This window comes from Heterodontus francisci, chromosome 46, assembly GCF_036365525.1.
Source record: "Heterodontus francisci isolate sHetFra1 chromosome 46, sHetFra1.hap1, whole genome shotgun sequence".
Classification (NCBI taxonomy): Eukaryota; Metazoa; Chordata; class Chondrichthyes; order Heterodontiformes; family Heterodontidae; genus Heterodontus; species Heterodontus francisci.
The window spans coordinates 19,990,617-20,011,947 of record NC_090416.1 but is presented as its reverse complement, the minus strand read 5'-3'; the positions used below and the strand labels follow the sequence as shown (position 1 = coordinate 20,011,947).

General features: G+C 52.1%; 2 protein-coding genes across 6 annotated transcripts in view; both read left to right on the top strand.

Moving 5' to 3' along the window:
• The first annotated feature begins 179 nt into the window (after window positions 1–179).
• LOC137356810 (zinc transporter ZIP1-like) lies at window positions 180–12,217 on the top strand. The gene is made up of 3 exons (XM_068022601.1): window positions 180–557; window positions 2,795–2,922; window positions 6,667–12,217. Exons 1-3 carry the CDS (start codon window positions 377–379, stop codon window positions 7,342–7,344), a joined length of 987 nt encoding a protein of 328 aa, XP_067878702.1. The 5' UTR covers window positions 180–376; the 3' UTR covers window positions 7,345–12,217.
• A 1,861-nt stretch (window positions 12,218–14,078) lies between these two features.
• The window catches only part of LOC137356811 (CREB-regulated transcription coactivator 2-like), a 174,773-nt gene continuing 167,520 nt past the window's right edge, over window positions 14,079–21,331 (top strand). For all 5 annotated transcript variants that reach the window (XR_010971111.1, XR_010971110.1, XM_068022603.1 and 2 more), the window contains exon 1: window positions 14,079–14,225. Coding sequence is in view for 3 of the 5 variants with exons in the window: in XM_068022603.1 (XP_067878704.1) it covers window positions 14,109–14,225 (117 nt within the window). In the remaining 2 variants the exon portion in view is untranslated. The remainder of the gene's footprint in view (window positions 14,226–21,331) is intronic.

Below are 21,331 nucleotides of genomic sequence, written 5' to 3'. Positions count from 1 at the left end.
AAACCCCGCCCACTCCCCAGTGACCCCGCCCACAACACAGAGCTCCGCCCACTCCTCTTGGCTGATTATCATAGGACGTCATCAGCATTGACCAGAATCCCCGCCTCCACTTCCCTGGTCGCTAATTGGCTGAAGTAGAATGTCAATCAGTAATGCAGGCCTATGCTGATTGGATGAGGCTGATGTCAATCGGACAGCTTGTATCCCGCCCTCTTACCGCGGCCTGGAGTTAGCCGGTGTCGAGTGGGAGGTCAGGCGGGAGGAAGGGATCTCTCAGTCGGCACTGATACAGAAAAGTTCAGCCGGAGCGAGGCCGGGCCGAGCCTGGGCCACTGTTTCGCTGACTGGACAGCTGATGGTAGCAGAGGCCTGAGCCATGGCTGAAGCGGGTCCGGGGAAGGTGCCTTTGGAGCCGGGGGTGGGCCTGGTGATGAGCCCCGGGTTGGAGGTGAAATTGGCCTCGCTGGCTCTGCTGCTGGTGCTGACGGTGCTGAGCGGCCTCCTGCCTCTGTGCGCGGTCCGGGGAGCGGCAGTGGCCGGTGGGGCGGGGAGCGCAGGTAAGATGGCAAAGGCCGGACCCCCTCCCCTCACTACCCCCCCTCCCCTCACTACCCCCCCTCCCCTCACTACCCCCCCTCCCCTCACTACCCCCCCTCCCCTCACTACCCCCCCTCCCCTCACTACCCCCCCACCCCTCACTCCCCCCCCACCCCTCACTCCCCCCCCTCCCCTCACTCCCCCCCCTCCCCTCACTACTCCCCCTCCCCTCACTACTCCCCCTCCCCTCACTACCCCCCCTCCCCTCACTACCCCCCCTCCCCTCACTACCCCCCCTCCCCTCACTACCCCCCCTCCCCTCACTACCCCCCCTCCCCTCACTACCCCCCCTCCCCTCACTACCCCCCCTCCCCTCACTACCCCCCCCTCCCCTCACTACCCCCCCACCCCTCACTACCCCCCCACCCCTCACTACCCCCCCACCCCTCACTCCCCCCCTCCCCTCACTCCCCCCCCTCCCCTCACTCCCCCCCCTCCCCTCACTCCCCCCCCTCCCCTCACTCCCCCCCCTCCCCTCACTCCCCCCCCTCCCCTCACTCCCCCCCCTCCCCTCACTCCCCCCCCTCCCCTCACTACCCCCCTCCCCTCACTACCCCTCACTCCCCCCCTCCCCCCCTCCCCCCCTCCCCTCACTCCCCCCCCTCCCTCACTCCCCCCCCTCCCCTCACTCCCCCCCCTCCCCTCACTACCCCCCCCTCCCCTCACTACCCCCCCCTCCCCTCACTACCCCCCTCCCCTCACTACCCCCCTCCCCTCACTACCCCCCTCCCCTCACTACCCCCCTCCCCTCACTACCCCCCTCCCCTCACTACCCCCCTCCCCTCACTACCCCCCCTCCCCTCACTACCCCCCCTCCCCTCACTACCCCCCCACCCCTCACTCCCCCCCTCCCCCCCTCCCCTCACTACCCCCCCACCCCTCACTCCCCCCCCTCCCCTCACTCCCCCCCCTCCCCTCACTACCCCCCCTCCCCTCACTACCCCCCCTCCCCTCACTACCCCCCCTCCCCTCACTCCCCCCCTCCCCTCACTCCCCCCCTCCCCTCACTCCCCCCCTCCCCTCACTCCCCCCCCTCCCCTCACTACCCCCCCTCCCCTCACTACCCCCCCTCCCCTCACTACCCCCCCTCCCCTCACTACCCCCCCTCCCCTCACTACCCCCCCCCTCCCCTCACTACCCCCCCCCCTCCCCTCACTACCCCCCCCTCCCCTCACTACCCCCCTCCCCTCACTACCCCCCTCCCCCCCCTCCCCTCACTACCCCCCCTCCCCTCACTACCCCCCCTCCCCTCACTACCCCCCCTCCCCTCACTACTCCCCCTCCCCTCACTACTCCCCCTCCCCTCACTACCCCCCCTCCCCTCACTACCCCCCCTCCCCTCACTACCCCCCCTCCCCTCACTACCCCCCCTCCCCTCACTACCCCCCCTCCCCTCACTACCCCCCCTCCCCTCGCTACCCCCCCTCCCCTCGCTACCCCCCCTCCCCTCGCTACCCCCCCTCCCCTCGCTACCCCCCCTCCCCTCGCTACCCCCCCCTCCCCTCGCTACCCCCCCCTCCCCTCGCTGCCCCCCCTCCCCTCGCTGCCCCCCCTCCCCTCGCTGCCCCCCCTCCCCTCGCTGCCCCCCCACCCCTCGCTGCCCCCCCACCCCTCGCTGCCCCCCCACCCCTCGCTGCCCCCCCACCCCTCGCTGCCCCCCCACCCCTCGCTGCCCCCCCACCCCTCGCTGCCCCCCCACCCCTCGCTGCCCCCCCACCCCTCGCTGCCCCCCCACCCCTCGCTGCCCCCCCACCCCTCGCTGCCCCCCCACCCCTCGCTGCCCCCCCACCCCTCGCTGCCCCCCCACCCCTCGCTGCCCCCCCACCCCTCGCTGCCCCCCCACCCCTCGCTGCCCCCCCACCCCTCGCTGCCCCCCCACCCCTCGCTGCCCCCCCTCCCCTCGCTGCCCCCCCTCCCCTCGCTGCCCCCCCTCCCCTCGCTGCCCCCCCTCCCCTCGCTGCCCCCCCTCCCCTCGCTGCCCCCCCTCCCCTCGCTGCCCCCCCTCCCCTCGCTGCCCCCCCTCCCCTCGCTGCCCCCCCCCTCCCCTCGCGTGACTGATCAATGTTGAATTGAGGAGCCGTGTGCTCTTCTGCTCTCCTGAAAACGAGTTCTGTGTCAGCTTCACAGCATTTTGTCTTTAATTTGGATTTTGAATGTTTTTTTTCCCCCTCCCTGCTTTTTAATCCTTTGCAAACAGGTCAGCGGCGTGTTCTCAGTCTCCTCAGCTGCCTGGCTGGTGGTGTATTCCTAGCCACCTGTCTCTTGGATCTGCTTCCAGACTACCTGTCTGACATGGCTGCAGTGCTGGACAAGATGAAAATCACAGTGAGTACACATTCACCCTGAGCACTAACCTGCCAGTTTGACATCTCAGATCTGTCACAGTTTTTTTTCTCCCCACAGCAGCCCAGCCTGCATTTCTATAGCGCCATTTCATAACTTTAGGACATCCCAAAGCACTTTACAGCCAATGAAGTATTTTTGAATGGTAGTCACTGTTTGAACGTAGGAGATGTGGCAGTTCCCACTGTGAGTTAATAACTGGATCATCTGTTTTACTGATGTTGGCTGAGGGCAAAATCTCGACCCAGGACCCCAGGGAGAAATCCACTGCTTTTAACAATATCAGAGGACTTTTTTCATTCAACTTAGACAGCAGACAGGGACTCAATTCAACATCTCATTCGAAAGACTGCCCCTCCGACAGTGCAACACTCCCTCGGTACTGTACTGCGCAGGTCAACCTAGGTTATGTGCACAAAACTCTAGAGTGTGATTTGAGCCCATGACTTTCTGACTTCGGGGAGAGTACTAGCCACCAAGCCACATTGTCACTGAACAAAGCACAGCACAGTGAATTGAGTCAGAATAAACAGTGACAGATGCCACAGAGTCCTCCCACTGTCCAACAGTGTGTGCCCTGTAAAACCCATACGCTGCTGCATTTGGGAGGGATTTGTGTCGGCAGTGCTCTGTTCTGTGATTTGTGTCGGCAGTGCTCTGTTCTGTGATTTGTGTCGGCAGTGCTCTGTTCTGTGATTTGTGTCGGCAGTGCTCTGTTCTGTGATTTGTGTCGGCAGTGCTCTGTTCTGTGATTTGTGTCGGCAGTGCTCTGTTCTGTGATTTGTGTCGCCATCTACTGACTTAGCTACTCGATCAGTCATTGGACTGAAAATTTGATGACTAGTCTTTGGGTGAAAAACCCAACCGCAGTGTTGTTGGTTATGTGGATTTCTGGTGGCTGGGAAGGATGGTGATTTGTATTACTGGTTATGGAATGACACAATTGGGCAGAGTGAGGAAATGACTAACTTTGACAGGTGGTGTTGGTCAGACTCCCTTTTTATTTGGGTTTAAGTGACACATTCTGAGTCTTTTGCATTCACTGTGTCTTTGACTGACTTTAAATCTACTGTGGGATCAGCATCATAGCTCGCTGTCCCTTTTCAACCTCTACTCTTCCTTTGGTTCCATTGACCGGTACGTTCCCTCTGTGCTCCACGTCTCTGCACTTTACTATGTTGCAATTCAGCCCCTGTACCTCCTGAGACAGCCACATCTTCTACCTCGCCAAGATTGCCATCTTGCACATTTTCCTCTCCAACACCATGACTGATCCCTAACCCAGGCCATCAGATTGATTTCTCTAATGCCCTTCTCACTGAATTTCCAACTCCCATTTGTTACAAATTCAAAGATTGGGGGAGGTGCAGGAGGCTTGGGTTTTGCCCTCTCGGTTATATACTATCAGTGTATCGGTGTGACAGTGCTGAGCAGCTGTCTTGTTATTGCATTATATCAGTGGTGATTCACCCCATATGGAGAAACTGCCATTTTGTGGTTCTCTATCTCCGGGCAGGAAGGTCACTGCTGGTCTCGTGTTTGCAGGTGTTGTCCGACCTTCCCGTCAATTACTCAACTCATTCTCAACAATTGCACCACAACAACACGCTTGCTCTGAATAGAAGTCAGGGCTTATTTTGTTGGATGAATTAACAATGTGCAAAATAGAATAAGGAGTAGTCCATACATTTACATACAGCCTCTTGGGCCTGCTCTCATTTAATAAGATCATGGCTGATCTTTTACCTCATCTCCACTTTCCTGCCCTATCTCCACATCCCTCCATTCCCTCCGTACCCAAAAATGTATCTCAGTCTTGGGTATACTCAGCAACTGAGCGGCCAGTGCTCTCTGGGGTAGAGAATTCCAAAGATTCACAACCCTCTGAGGTGAAGAAATTTCTCCTCATCTCAGTCCAAAATGACCAACCCTTATCCTGAGACTGTGTCCCCTAGTTCTATCTCCAAACTAAACAAAACTAGACTCACCAGCCAGGGGCAAACAGCCTCTCAGTATCTACCCTGTTGAGTCCGCTCATTCTTCATACATCTCAATGTGATCACCTCTCATTCTTTCAAACCCAAGAGAATTCTGAAACAAATGTTGGAAACACTCAGCAGGGCTGACAGCATCTGTGGAGAGAAAAACCCGAGTTAATGTTTCAGGTCCACTTCGTCAGAACTGGGAAAAGTTAGAAATGTAATCAGTTTTGAGCAAGTGGAATTGTGGGGGTGGTGGGTGAAGAACAACAAAAGGGAAGGTCTGTCACAGGACGGAGGGCAGGAGAGATGAAATGACAAAAGGTTTCATGGTCCAAAGCCAGAGGGAGTGGTAATGGGACAAGTAATGGATGATGTGTAAATGGCAGGTTAGCAGCTGTCCAAACTCAAAGTAAAGTGATTAAGAAAGTAACAAGATGTGGGGGAGGAGAAAAAACAAACCAGCAAAAAAAAAAACCCCCACAAAAACACTGGGGCAGAGCAGAGGTGATGATGTAAAATTGTTGAATTCAGTGTTAAGGCTGGAAGGCTTTAAAGTGCCCTGTCGAAAGATAAGGTGCTGTCCCTCAGGCTTGTGTTGAGCTTTATTGGAACACAGTAGGAGACCAAGGACAGAAATGTCAGAGTGGGAGCAAGGTGAAGAATTAAAATGACAAGCGACAGGAAGCTCGGTTCACATTTTTATTTTTATTTATTTTATTTTTTAGTTTAGTTTAGAGATACAGCACTGAAACAGGCCCTTCGGCCCACCGAGTCTGTGCCAACCAACAACCACCCATTTATACTAACCCTACAGTAATCCCATATTCCCTACCACCTACCTACACTAGGGGCAATTTATAACAGCCAATTTACCCATCACCTGCAAGTCTTTTGGATGTGGGAGGAAACCGGAGCACCCGGAGAAAACCCACGCAGACACAGGGAGAACTTGCAAACTCCGCACAGGCAGTACCCAGAATCGAACCCGGGTCCCTGGAGCAGTGAGGCTGCAGTGCTAACCACTGCGCCACATTTGCAGACTGAATGGAGGTGTTCCACAAAGCAGTCACCCAGTCTGCGTTTAGTCTCCCTGATGTAGAGGAGACCGCATTGTGAGCAGCGAATACGGTATACTACATTGAAAGCAGTACAAGTAAATTGCTATTTCATTTGCAAGGAGTGCTTAGGGTCTCGGATGGTGAGAAAGGAGGAGGTAAAAGGGCAGGTGTTGCAATTCCTGCGATTGCATGGAAAGGTGTCATAGGAAAGGTAGAAAATGTTGGGGGGTGACAGAGGGGTGGAGGGAACAGTCCCTTGGGAATGTTGCAAGGAGAGAGAAAGACATGTTTGGTGTCACGATGGAGGTGGCAGTTACAGCATGGGGTTAGATACAGAGTAAAGCTCCCTCTACACTGTCCCCATCAAACACTCCCAGGACAGGAACAGCACGGGGTTAGATACAGAGTAAAGCTCCCTCTACACTGTCCCCATCAAACACTCCCAGGACAGGTACAGTATGGAGTTAGATACAGAGTAAAGCTCCCTTGATACTGTCCAGAGATCTGTATCTAACCTGTGCTGGATCTGCCCTGTGAACCAAACCTGGTATTGCTCCGTACTTGCTGTGTGCGTGTCAGACTGCTCCGCACTGTGTGCGCGCGCAGGTGTGCCTGTCAGACTGCTCCGCACTGTGTGTGTCTCACAGCTTGCTCTGTACTCCGTTATGTTTTTCTGTGTGTTACAGCTGCAGTTCCCGCTGCCAGAGTTCATTATTGCGATGGGCTTCTTCCTGGTCCTGATCATGGAGCAGATTGTGCTGACATACCAGGATCAATCGAGCAACCTTGAGGAGACCCGGGCATTGCTGGGCAGCTCGACCAGCGGGAACCTGCGCTCGCAGCATCACCTCGGCCTGGGTGAGAGCGGGTCTCATCGCGAGGAGGCCGGGCCGCACCTGCATGTGGACTTCAACTCCCACTCTGCCATCCGTTGCTTCGTCCTGGTCCTGGCACTCTCTCTGCACTCTGTATTTGAAGGGCTGGCCGTGGGGCTCCAGGAGGCCAGCTCCAAGGTGGTGGAGATCTGCATCGCCCTCTCAGTCCACAAGTGCATCATTGCCTTCAGCCTGACCCTGAAACTGGTGCAGAGCCGGCTGAAGTGGACGGCAGTGGTCTGCTGCATTGTCACCTTCGCTGTCATGTCCCCCCTAGGGATTGGGCTGGGCATCGTCCTGACTGAGGATTCCAGCCACCAGCTAGTCCGCAGTGTGCTGGAGGGAGTGGCCACGGGAACCTTTATCTACATCACCTTCCTGGAGATCCTGCCACATGAGCTCAACTCCTCCTATCAGCGAATCTGCAAAGTCATCATGTTGATCCTTGGGTTTTCCCTGGTCGCTGGGGCTCTCTTCATTAAGGTGTAAGGACTGTGAACGTGATGGATTGTTTACATGTGCATCAACGATCACCAGCTCAGTCAGCTCCAGCTCCAATTGAACTATGCTTAACCCTTCCCTCCACCAGCATTTTAACCTCACATTTCAGTTCCCTTTCAGGAAGTATTGTTCTGGGAGTAGATCCATTCATCATTCAATCAGATTATGGCTGACTAACTCCATCTACCGGCCTTGGCTCCATATCTCTTAATACTAGCGTAAATCTATCCATCTCCGCTTTGAAATTATTAAGTGAGCTTGCTTCTAGTGGGAGAGTGTTCCATGCATTCTACCACCCTTTCTGTGAAGAAGTCTTTCTTAACCCCTCTCCTGACTGGACTGGCTCTGATTTTAAAGTTTATATCCCCTTCGCCCATCAACAGAAAATTCTCTCTCTCGCACGCTCGCTTTCTTGCTGCTCTTGTGCTCTTTCCCTGCCCACTCGTAAGTTCCTTTCAAAATCCCATAAACCTTACTCAAGTCACTCAACCTTCCATAATTCCCGTGTTCCCTCTCAAACTCCAAATTCCATTTCCTTTTCCCATTTCCGTGCCCACACTGAAAGTCTAATGTCAGAGTCGACCAGCTACTTCCAGAATGATTCTGCAAATGCTGGCTTCTCTGTTATTGCACAAGGAATCAAAGTGCAGTGGCTGTGATTAGATGGAGTTGATAGTTTCAAGGACTGCCTGCAGTCCCATTCGCAACATTGCTGGCATTTCCGTGTCCAAAGTCAATACTGAATAAATTTGCATGGATTTAACCCCAGCCCCCACGTAGATAGGTGGCATTCCCCTCCAGTGAGGTATTATGGGCTGTCTCGAGCTAGTCACGAATGGGCAGGAGGACCACATCACAGAGCATTGACTAGAGTAATGTGACTGTGGGAAATGGGAAACATGCTTCATTGCTCCATCACTGGGTGAGGGAGGAAGGGAGGCAGCTTTCCTGGCACTGGCTCCTTTGCTATGCAGGCACGGGCTGTGCATGATGGTGAGCTTGAAACCAAGTACCTCAGTGAGTAGCTGACTGTTGGGGGCCAATGTACATCTTGGGTCCAGTGCTTAGACTTTTCTCTGTTTCATTCCAGACGGCTGTATTTAGCAAACATGGAACCAGGAATTCAGGATCTGTTTGGGAGTGGGGTCTGTGACCTCCGGCTATAGTGCAGGAGAATTGTTATCCTTTAAAAAGTGTTCAGCAGCAGAATACTTCCAAGCATTTACTTTGAAAGGGATTCCCATTCTCATTAAACTTGGAAGACTGTTAACTATGATTTCTGCTTTGAGATACTACTTTGTAAAGGTGTGGGGTGTGGAGCTGGAGACTGTCAGGCAGCTGGATTGATTGATAATGGACCTCCTCCCAGTGGCACAGAAAGCTACTATAACAGTACCTAACTCCTCCAGTCCATTAGGTTTAATAATGGGACATGTTTCTGGTCCTAATCCATCTCCACCTTCCCCCTCCAAACTTTGTACATCTGAGCTCAGACCTGTTGAGATTATCATGCATATTGTGTAACTAGAATTACACCCTGGACATTGCAAACATTAATAGTTACATTTATATCTCAGCTGATCAAGCAGCCACATCTGAAAGTGCTTTAGCAATTTAATCACTTTTGAAGTGATGGAACTTGTGTTGGTGAAAACAGCTGGATCTTAACAGCTGTGCAAACCATGCTGCTGAGATTTGTAGGGGACAGGGTCTCGTCCACTAATTGAAGATTCAGAATTGGTCCAAAACCTTTTCAAAAACAGCAGCCTATTGGTGAAATATACTGGGCTGAGATTAAAGTTCTGGGTAACAAGCCAGGAAGAGAAGTGGCTGAGACACAAGAAAAATACTGCAGGAGCTGGTAATCTAAAATTCAAAACAGAAAATGCTGCAAAACACTCAGCAGGTCAGGCAGCATCTGTAGAGAGAGAGAGATGGGGTTAATGATTCCGATAAATGATCTTTTCTCAATTCTAATTGAGCTGGAACATTAACCCTCTCCCTCCACCCCCTCTCCCCCCCCCGGGGAAGCCTCAGGCTGAATTGCCATTCGCACTCTTCCCATGTATTATGCTGTGGAACTGGTGATAAATGAGTGTGTCCTCTCTAGAAACACTCTGCTGTTTATTATGTAAACTCCATTGATACAAAAGCTGAGAGAGGTCGAATAGGGAAAGAGAGGCTAAATATTTTTTAACTAAATATGCTGTTTATGAAAGATTAGCTTTTTCAATAACTTCCTCTATTTTGGTAAACATCAGTGGCATTTTGAAACTAGATTAAGATATTTATGAAGTTTGGGTAGCTCACTGCAGTACTGTACTGGATTGTAACATTTAATAGTATGCTTTGCATTCAACCTGCTCCGCACAAACCACTGGGTTAGAGAGAGGGGGAAATCAGTCAGGATTCCTGTTCCTGATCACTGTCCACTGACCCCTGGGTTAGGGAGAGGGGGAAATCAGCCAGGGTTCCTGTTCCTGATCACTGTCCACTGGCCCCTGGGTTAGAGAGAGAGGGGGAAATCAGTCAGGGTTCCTGTTCCTGATCACTGTCCACTGACCCCTGGGTTAGAGAGTGGGGGAAATCAGCCAGGGTTCCTGCTCCTGATCACTGTCCATTGACCCCTGGGTTAGAGAGAGGGGGAAATCAGTCAGGGTTCCTGTTCCTGATCACTGTCCACTGGCCCCTGGGTTAGAGAGAGAGGGGGAAATCAGTCAGGGTTCCTGTTCCTGATCACTGTCCACTGACCCCTGGGTTAGAGAGTGGGGGAAATCAGCCAGGGTTCCTGCTCCTGATCACTGTCCATTGACCCCTGGGTTAGAGAGAGGGGGAAATCAGTCAGGGTTCCTGCTCCTGATCACTGTCCAGTGACCCCTGGGTTAGAGAGAGGGGGAAATCAGCCAGGGTTCCTGCTCCTGATCACTGTCCAGTGACCCCTGGGTTAGAGAGAGGGGGAAATCAGCCAGGGTTCCTGTTCCTGATCACTGTCCACTGGCCCCTGGGTTAGAGAGAGAGGGGGGGAAATCAGTCAGGGTTCCTGTTCCTGATCACTGTCCAGTGACCCCTGGGTTAGAGAGAGGGGGAAATCAGCCAGGGTTCCTGCTCCTGATCACTGTCCAGTGACCCCTGGGTTAGAGAGAGGGGGAAATCAGCCAGGGTTCCTGTTCCTGATCACTGTCCACTGACCCCTGGGTTAGAGAGAGGGGGAAATCAGTCAGGGCTTTTGTTCCTGATCACTGTCCACTGACCCCTGGGTTAGAGAGAGGGGGAAATCAGCCAGGGTTCCTGCTCCTGATCACTGTCCACTGACCCCTGGGTTAGAGAGAGGGGGAAATCAGCCAGGGTTCCTGCTCCTGATCACTGTCCAGTGACCCCTGGGTTAGAGAGAGGGGGAAATCAGCCAGGGTTCCTGCTCCTGATCACTGTCCAGTGACCCCTGGGTTAGAGAGAGGGGGAAATCAGTCAGGGTTCCTGCTCCTGATCACTGTCCAGTGACCCCTGGGTAAGAGAGAGAGAGGGGGAAATCAGCCAGGGTTCCTGCTCCTTATCACTGTCCAGTGACCCCTGGGGAAGAGAGAGGGGGAAATCAGTCAGGGTTTCTGCTCCTGATCACTGTCCAGTGACCCCTGGGTAAGAGAGAGGGGGAAATCAGTCAGGGTTCCTGTTCCTGATCACTGACCCTTGGGTTAGAGAGAGGGGGAAATCAGCCAGGTTTCCTGCTCCTGATCACTGTCCACTGACCCCTGGGTTAGAGAGAGGGGGAAATCAGTCAGGGTTCCTGTTCCTGATCACTGACCCTTGGGTTAGAGAGAGGGGGAAATCAGCCAGGGTTCCTGTTCCTGATCACTGTTCACTGACCCCTGGGTTAGAGAGAGGGGGAAATCAGTCAGGGTTCCTGCTCCTGATCACTGTCTAGTGACCCCTGGGTTAGAGAGAGGGGGAAATCAGCCAGGGTTCCTGCTCCTGATCACTGTCCATTGACCCCTGGGTTAGAGAGAGGGGGAAATCAGCCAGGGTTCCTGCTCCTGATCACTGTCCACTGACCCCTGGGTTAGAGAGAGGGGGAAATCAGCCAGGGTTCCTGCTCCTGGTCACTGTCCAGTGACCCCTGGGTCAGAGTGAGGGGGGAAATCAGCCAGGGTTCCTGCTGCTGAGTCCCTGTTGTTGCAGGGTAGATGTGGCAGAATAAGTTGTGGATTTTGGTGACGTGATGTCAATGTTGGGAGCAGAGTGAGTCTTTGCTCTTGTCCTGCCAACTGTCAACTTCCCTATTTTTTTATTCTCCTCCCGGTAAAGCAACATCCAGTTGATTTTTAAAGTATTCCACTGATCTACCATTCCATGTGCTGACCCATCTCCCCACAGAGATACCTCCCAATATTCTTCCTAAATCTGCCTTTGATTCTGTATCCTAGTCTTACTCACTCAACTTACATTTAATATTTTCTCACATCTACCCTTTCGATTAACCATCTGGCTTCCTGCTCCATGATCATCTTGGATACATTCTTCTAAGGCAGGGAAAAAGCCAAGGTTTTCAGATCCCTGGTGTGAGGAATCAGCCTTGTGAAACCTGAATGTAGGTCTTTATTCTCTGGTACTGGGTAGCTGTCCCCTGTCCCACACTCGGTAACTTCATCCACCAGTCTTTCAGCCTAACCCTGGAAGATTGGGCTGTGATCTATTTTTAAAATCCCATGTATAAATGATATTTAAAAGAAAGTTTTCAGCTTTATATTTGCCAGTTGCTGGGTGAGATTGTAATACAGCTAATTCTGCTGCTTTTCTTAAGACACATTTTGTATAAATGTAACACCATTTTGTATAGATTTTCAAAAGAAATAAAAATCTTTAAAAAGCTTGAGTGCCTTTTAAGTTCAATATAACTCACCTCTCTATGTTTAGAGGGAGTGCTTTTGGCATGAAGTAGCACCTAGATAACGGACTTCCAAGAAATCATTGAACTGTTTCATGAAGCTTTTTACATGAAAATATCACTTTAAAAAAAAAAAAATACTTTTGACAGCTTTTAACTTCGGCTCGGCTCCCTTTCTGTCTTTCTCTCACACGCAGCTTACTCTGTCTTCTGCTATCTTTGTGTCTCTTTCTCACACACAGGTTCCTGGATCAGTTTATTGAAATTACTCGCGTCCGATGTTCCTAGTCGGTGGGGAGTTAACTGATTTCAGTAGAAACAGTGCAAGGAGAACTCTGCGAATCAACAGCAACAGAGCGGTTGTGGTTAGCACCACAGCCTCACAGCTCCAGTGACCCGGGTTCAATTCTGGGTACTGCCTGTGTGGAGTTTGCAAGTTCTCCCTGTGTCTGCGTGGGTTTCCTCCGGGTGCTCCGGTTTCCTCCCACAAGCCAAAAGACTTGCAGGGTGATGGGTTAATTGACTATTATAAATTGCCCCTAGTATAGGTAGGTGGTAGGGAAATATAGCGACAGGTGGTGATGTGGTAGGAATATGGAATTAGGGTAGGATTAGTAGAAATGGGTGGTTGATGGTCGGCACAGACTCGGTGGGCCGAAGGGCCTGTTTCAGTGCTGTATCTCTAAATTAAACTAAACACTGACACAAAGTTCTCGCCCTCCGGAAGTGCTTTGTATCGAGGTGTCAGATGTGTTGCGGTTTACGAAAAGATACAGAGCATCGAATGTATTCAACACAATGTTACCAGCATAGAGTATCCATTCGTCAGCATGTCTCACCATAGCATACAGAGATTGTCAAACAAAATACATTTCTCGCTATAAGTAGATACATGGATTGTGCTCTCCAATTGTAAAGTAAGAAATTTGAAATCCAACAATATTGAACATTAATAGTTAACACACAGAGTAACACACCTGGGGGGTGAGTTACAGGTTGGGATCTAACAGAAGGGTCGGGCTGGGTGTTTATAGGATTACGGATACCCAGGCGTGAGATGAAAGCAAAATACTGCAGATGTTAGAAATCTAAAATTAAAAATAAAACACACAGTGCTGGAAATACTCAGCAGGTCTGGTAGCAGCTGTGGAGAGAGAAGCAGAGTTAATGTTTCAGGTCAGTGACCCTTCAACAAAAACATTTGACAAGGCTTCAGATACAATGCTGAGTGGTGTTCTGTGCAGTAGTCACCAGCTTCATTTAGAGTGTGCATCTGCCCTGCCCTGCCCTCTCTGGTTAGACATTATTAGGAATTCAGTCCTTGACACAGGCTGGTCTCACTCTCACATTAAACATTGAGCAATGATGATATGCTGCCAGGGGTTGACACACTTTCTCAGGTCAAACGACAGGAACCCGCATGCTGCATTTATAAGTAACAGCAAAGCATTAAAATTGTATTTTAAATAACTTGTAAAGCATTTGAGCGATTGCAGTTTTCCAGCCCCTTCTCTCCCAATCTGAACCAGACAGCAGGGCAGGGGCTGAACTACAACATCCAGAATGCATCCGGGGTGATGGTAGCAACCGCCCACTTCCTGTGCGGCGAGTGAATTCAGGGAGGAGGCGTGACCGCCCCGGGGAGGACTGGGAGTTGTAGTCCAGAAGAGGTGACAGCAAGCGAGCCAGAAGGCGGGAAACACTACAGCTCCCGCGGTGCCCTGCGCGAGCGGGAGGGTACTTCCTGTGTTATTTGTCTTGCCCGCCCGCCCGCCGACCTGCCCCTTGTTTTGACGCGAATAATTGGGCCACTCGCAGCTTCGCCTCCCCGCCTGCGCCGCTTCCCTCAAGGGGAAAAAAAATCGCCATCAACATGGCGGCCGGCAACAACCCGCGGAAATTCAGCGAGAAGATCGCCCTCCACAACCAGAAACAGGCGGAGGAGACGGCGGCCTTCGAGGAGGTGATGATGGAGATCAACAACTCGCGGGTAAGCGGCTGAGGGACAGCCGGCCCCTGGGCCGGTGCTGGCAAAGCCGGGGCCTAGCTCTCAGGATCGGGGCCGCCCAGGCACTCCCAACCCGGGGCCTCTCCTCACACTCGGCCTGTTCTGAGGCTCCAATCCGCCCCTCACTGAATTCAACAGCAAACCTGAATACTGGAGCTGGTATCAGGAAGATCAGATCAATCTGTCACTGTATAACACTGAGGTACAGTACTGGTGGGGACAGGTCTGTCACTGTATAACACTGGGGTACAGTACTGGTGGGGACTGGTCTGTCACTGTATAACACTGGGGTACAGTACTGGTGGGGACAGGTCTGTCAGTGTATAACACTGGGGTACAGTACTGGTGGGGACAGGTCAGTCACTGTATAACACTGGGGTACAGTACTGGTGGGGACTGGTCTGTCACTGTATAACACTGGGGTACAGTACTGGTGGGGACAGGTCTGTCACTGTATAATACTGGGGTACAGTACTGGTGGGGACAGGTCAGTCACTGTATAACACTGGGGTACAGTACTGGTGGGGACTGGTCTGTCACTGTATAACACTGGGGTACAGTACTGGTGGGGACAGGTCTGTCAGTGTATAACACTGGGGTACAGTACTGGTGGGGACAGGTCAGTCACTGTATAACACTGGGGTACAGTACTGGTGGGGACAGGTCTGTCAGTGTATAACACTGGAGTACAGTACTGGTGGGGACAGGTCTGTCACTGTATAACACTGTGGTACAGTACTGGTGGGGACAGGTCTGTCAGTGTATAACACTGGGGTACAGTACTGGTGGGGACTGGTCTGTCACTGTATAACACTGGGGTACAGTACTGGTGGGGACAGGTCTGTCAGTGTATAACACTGGGGTACAGTACTGGTGGGGACAGGTCTGTCACTGTATAACACTGTGGTACAGTACTGGTGGGGACAGGTCTGTCAGTGTATAACACTGGGGTACAGTACTGGTGGGGACTGGTCTGTCACTGTATAACACTGGGGTACAGTACTGGTGGGGACAGGTCTGTCAGTGTATAACACTGGGGTACAGTACTGGTGGGGACAGGTCTGTCACTGTATAACACTGTGGTACAGTACTGGTGGGGACTGGTCTGTCACTGTATAACACTGGGGTACAGTACTGGTGGGGACAGGTCTGTCACTGTATAACACTGTGGTACAGTACTGGTGGGGACTGGTCTGTCACTGTATAACACTGGGGTACAGTACTGGTGGGGACAGGTCTGTCAGTGTATAACACTGGGGTACAGTACTGGTGGGGACAGGTCTGTCACTGTATAACACTGGGGTACAGTACTGGTGGGGACTGGTCTGTCACTGTATAACACTGGGGTACAGTACTGGTGGGGACAGGTCTGTCACTGTATAATACTGTGGTACAGTACTGGTGGGGACAGGTCTGTCACTGTATAACACTGGGGTACAGTACTGGTGGGGACTGGTCTGTCACTGTATAACACTGGGATACAGTACTGGTGGGGACAGGTCTGTCACTGTATAACACTGTGGTACAGTACTGGTGGGGACAGGTCTGTCACTGTATAACACTGGGGTACAGTACTGGTGGGGACAGGTCTGTCACTGTATAATACTGTGGTACAGTACTGGTGGGGACAGGTCTGTCACTGTATAACACTGGGGTACAGTACTGGTGGGGACTGGTCTGTCACTGTATAACACTGGGATACAGTACTGGTGGGGACAGATCTGTCACTGTATAACACTGTGGTACAGTACTGGTGGGGACAGGTCTGTCACTGTATAACACTGGGGTACAGTACTGGTGGGGACTGGTCTGTCACTGTATAACACTGGGGTACAGTACTGGTGGGGACAGGTCTGTCACTGTATAACACTGTGGTACAGTACTGGTGGGGACAGGTCTGTCAGTGTATAACACTGGGGTACAGTACTGGTGGGGACAGGTCTGTCACTGTATAACACTGGGGTACAGTACTGGTGGGGACAGGTCTGTCACTGTATAACACTGTGGTACAGTACTGGTGGGGACAGGTCTGTCAGTGTATAACACTGGGGTACAGTACTGGTGGGGACAGGTCCGTCAGTGTATAACACTGGGGTACAGTACTGGTGGGGACAGGTCTGTCACTGTATAACACTGGGGTACAGTACTGGTGGGGACAGGTCTGTCACTGTATAACACTGTGGTACAGTACTGGTGGGGACAGGTCTGTCACTGTATAACACTGTGGTACAGTACTGGTGGGGACAGGTCTGTCACTGTATAACACTGGGGTACAGTACTGGTGGGGACAGGTCCGTCAGTGTATAACACTGTGGTACAGTACTGGTGGGGACAGGTCTGTCACTGTATAACACTGAGGTACAGTACTGGTGGGGACAGGTCTGTCACTGTATAACACTGGGGTACAGTACTGGTGGGGACAGGTCCGTCAGTGTATAACACTGGGGTACAGTACTGGTGGGGACAGGTCTGTCACTGTATAACACTGGGGTACAGTACTGGTGGGGACAGGTCTGTCACTGTATAACACTGTGGTACAGTACTGGTGGGGACAGGTCTGTCACTGTATAACACTGGGGTACAGTACTGGTGGGGACAGGTCTGTCACTGTATAACACTGTGGTACAGTACTGGTGGGGACAGGTCTGTCACTGTATAACACTGGGGTACAGTACTGGTGGGGACAGGTCTGTCACTGTATAACACTGGGGTACAGTACTGGTGGGGACAGGTCTGTCACTGTATAACACTGAGGTACAGTACTGGTGGGGACAGGTCTGTCACTGTATAACACTGGGGTACAGTACTGGTGGGGACAGGTCTGTCACTGTATAACACTGAGGTACAGTACTGGTGGGGACAGGTCTGTCACTGTATAACACTGGGGTACAGTACTGGTGGGGACAGGTCTGTCACTGTATAACACTGGGGTACAGTACTGGTGGGGACAGGTCTGTCACTGTATAACACTGGGGTACAGTACTGGTGGGGACAGGTCTGTCACTGTATAACACTGGGGTACAGTACTGGTGGGGACAGGTCTGTCACTGTATAACACTGGGGTACAGTACTGGTGGGGACAGGTCTGTCACTGTATAACACTGGGGTACAGTACTGGTGGGGACAGGTCTGTCACTGTATAACACTGGGGTACAGTACTGGTGGGGACAGGTCTGTCACTGTATAACACTGGGGTACAGTACTGGTGGGGACAGGTCTGTCACTGTATAACACTGGGGTACAGTACTGGTGTGGACAGGTCTGTCACTGTATAACACTGGGGTACAGTACTGGTGGGGACAGGTCTGTCACTGTATAACACTGGGGTACAGTACTGGTGTGGACAGGTCTGTCACTGTATAACACTGGGGTACAGTACTGGTGGGGACAGGTCTGTCACTGTATAACACTGGGGTACAGTACTGGTGAGGACAGGTCTGTCACTGTATAACACTGGGAGACAGTACTGGTGGGGACAGGTCTGTCACTGTATAACACTGGGGTACAGTACTGGTGGGGACAGGTCTGTCACTGTATAATACTGTGGTACAGTACTGGTGTGGACAGGTCTGTCACTGTATAACACTGGGAGACAGTACTGGTGGGGACAGGTCTGTCACTGTATAACACTGAGGTACAGTACTGGTGTGGACAGGTCTGTCACTGTATAACACTGGGAGACAGTACTGGTGGGGACAGGTCTGTCACTGTATAACACTGGGGTACAGTACTGGTGAGGACAGGTCTGTCACTGTATAACACTGGGAGACAGTACTGGTGGGGACAGGTCTGTCACTGTATAACACTGGGGTACAGTACTGGTGAGGACAGGTCTGTCACTGTATAACACTGGGAGACAGTACTGGTGGGGACAGGTCTGTCACTGTATAACACTGGGGTACAGTACTGGTGGGGACAGGTCTGTCACTGTATAATACTGTGGTACAGTACTGGTGAGGACAGGTCTGTCACTGTATAACACTGTGGTACAGTACTGGTGGGGACAGGTCTGTCACTGTATAATACTGTGGTACAGTACTGGTGAGGACAGGTCTGTCACTGTATAACACTGTGGTACAGTACTGGTGGGGACAGGTCTGTCACTGTATAATACTGTGGTACAGTACTGGTGAGGACAGGTCTGTCACTGTATAACACTGTGGTACAGTACTGGTGGGGACAGGTCTGTCACTGGATAACACTGGGGTACAGTACTGGTGGGGACAGGTCTGTCACTGTATAACACTGTGGTACAGTACTAGTGGGGACAGGTCTGTCACTGTATAACACTGTGGTACAGTACTGGTGGGGACAGGTCTGTCACTGTATAACACTGTGGTACAGTACTGGTGGGGACAGGTCTGTCAGTGTATAACACTGGGATACAGTACTGGTGGGGACAGGTCTGTCACTGTATAACACTGTGGTACAGTACTGGTGGGGACAGGTCTGTCACTGTATAACACTGTGGTACAGTACTGGTGGGGACAGGTCTGTCACTGTATAACACTGTGGTACAGTACTGGTGGGGACAGGTCTGTCACTGTATAACACTGGGGTACAGTACTGGTGAGGACAGGTCTGTCACTGTATAACACTGGGAGACAGTACTGGTGGGGACAGGTCTGTCACTGTATAACACTGGGGTACAGTACTGGTGAGGACAGGTCTGTCACTGTATAACACTGGGAGACAGTACTGGTGGGGACAGGTCTGTCACTGTATAACACTGGGGTACAGTACTGGTGGGGACAGGTCTGTCACTGTATAATACTGTGGTACAGTACTGGTGGGGACAGGTCTGTCACTGTATAACACTGGGGTACAGTACTGGTGGGGACAGGTCTGTCACTGTATAATACTGTGGTACAGTACTGGTGGGGACAGGTCTGTCAGTGTATAACACTGGGGTACAGTACTGGTGGGGACAGGTCTGTCACTGTATAACACTGGGGTACAGTACTGGTGAGGACAGGTCTGTCACTGTATAACACTGTGGTACAGTACTGGTGGGGACAGGTCTGTCACTGTATAATACTGTGGTACAGTACTGGTGAGGATAGGTCTGTCACTGTATAACACTGTGGTACAGTACTGGTGGGGACAGGTCTGTCACTGTATAATACTGTGGTACAGTACTGGTGGGGACAGGTCTGTCACTGTATAATACTGTGGTACAGTACTGGTGGGGACAGGTCTGTCACTGTATAACACTGGGGTACAGTACTGGTGGGGACAGGTCTGTCACTGTATAATACTGTGGTACAGTACTGGTGGGGACAGGTCTGTCACTGTATAATACTGTGGTACAGTACTGGTGGGGACAGGTCTGTCACTGTATAATACTGTGGTACAGTACTGGTGGGGACAGGTCTGTCACTGTATAACACTGTGGTACAGTACTGGTGGGGACAGGTCTGTCACTGTATAATACTGTGGTACAGTACTGGTGGGGACAGGTCTGTCACTGTATAATACTGTGGTACAGTACTGGTGGGGACAGGTCTGTCACTGTATAACACTGGGGTACAGTACTGGTGGGGACAGGTCTGTCTGTATAACACTGGGGTACAGTACTGGTGGGGACAGGTCTGTCACTGTATAACACTGTGGTACAGTACTGGTGGGGGCAGGTCTGTCACTGTATAACACTGTGGTACAGTACTGGTGGGGGCAGGTCTGTCACTGTATAACACTGTGGTACAGTACTGGTGGGGACAGGTCTGTCAGTGTATAACACTGGGATACAGTACTGGTGGGGACAGGTCTGTCACTGTATAACACTGTGGTACAGTACTGGTGGGGACAGGTCTGTCACTGTATAACACTGTGGTACAGTACTGGTGGGGACAGGTCTGTCACTGTATAACACTGTGGTACAGTACTGGTGGGGGCAGGTCTGTCACTGTATAACACTGGGGTACAGTACTGGTGGGGACAGGTCTGTCACTGTATAATACTGTGGTACAGTACTGGTGGGGACAGGTCTGTCACTGTATAATACTGTGGTACAGTACTGGTGGGGACAGGTCTGTCACTGTATAACACTGGGGTACAGTACTGGTGGGGACAGGTCTGTCTGTATAACACTGGGGTACAGTACTGGTGGGGACAGGTCTGTCACTGTATAACACTGTGGTACAGTACTGGTGGGGACAGGTCTGTCACTGTATAATACTGGGGTACAGTACTGGTGGGGACAGATCTGTCACTGTATAACACTGGGGTACAGTACTGGTGGGGACAGGTCTGTCACTGTATAACACTGGGTACAGTACTGGTGGGGACAGGTCTGTCACTGTATAACACTGGGGTACAGTACTGGTGGGGACAGGTCTGTCACTGTATAACACTGGGGTACAGTACTGGTGGGGACAGGTCTGTCACTGTATAACACTGTGGTACAGTACTGGTGGGGACAGGTCTGTCACTGTATAACACTGGGGTACAGTACTGGTGGGGACAGGTCTGTCACTGTATAACACTGGGGTACAGTACTGGTGGGGACAGGTCTGTCACTGTATAACACTGCGGTACAGTACTGGTGGGGACAGGTCTGTCACTGTATAACACTGGGGTACAGTACTGGTGAGGACAGGTCTGTCACTGTATAACACTGGGGTACAGTACTGGTGGGACAGGTCTGTCACTGTATAACACTGGGGTACAGTACTGGTGGGGACAGGTCTGTCACTGTATAACACTGAGGTACAGTACTGGTGGGGACAGGTCTGTCACTGTATAACACTGAGGTACAGTACTGGTGGGGACAGGTCTGTCACTGTATAATACTGTGGTACAGTACTGGTGGGGACAGGTCTGTCACTGTATAATACTGTGGTACAGTACTGGTGGGGACAGGTCTGTCACTGTATAATACTGTGGTACAGTACTGGTGGGGACAGGTCTGTCACTGTATAATACTGTGGTACAATACTGGTGAGGACAGGTCTGTCACTGTATAATACTGTGGTACAGTACTGGTGGGGACAGGTCTGTCACTGTATAACACTGAGGTACAGTACTGGTGGGGACAGGTCTGTCACTGTATAATACTGTGGTACAGTACTGGTGGGGACAGGTCTGTC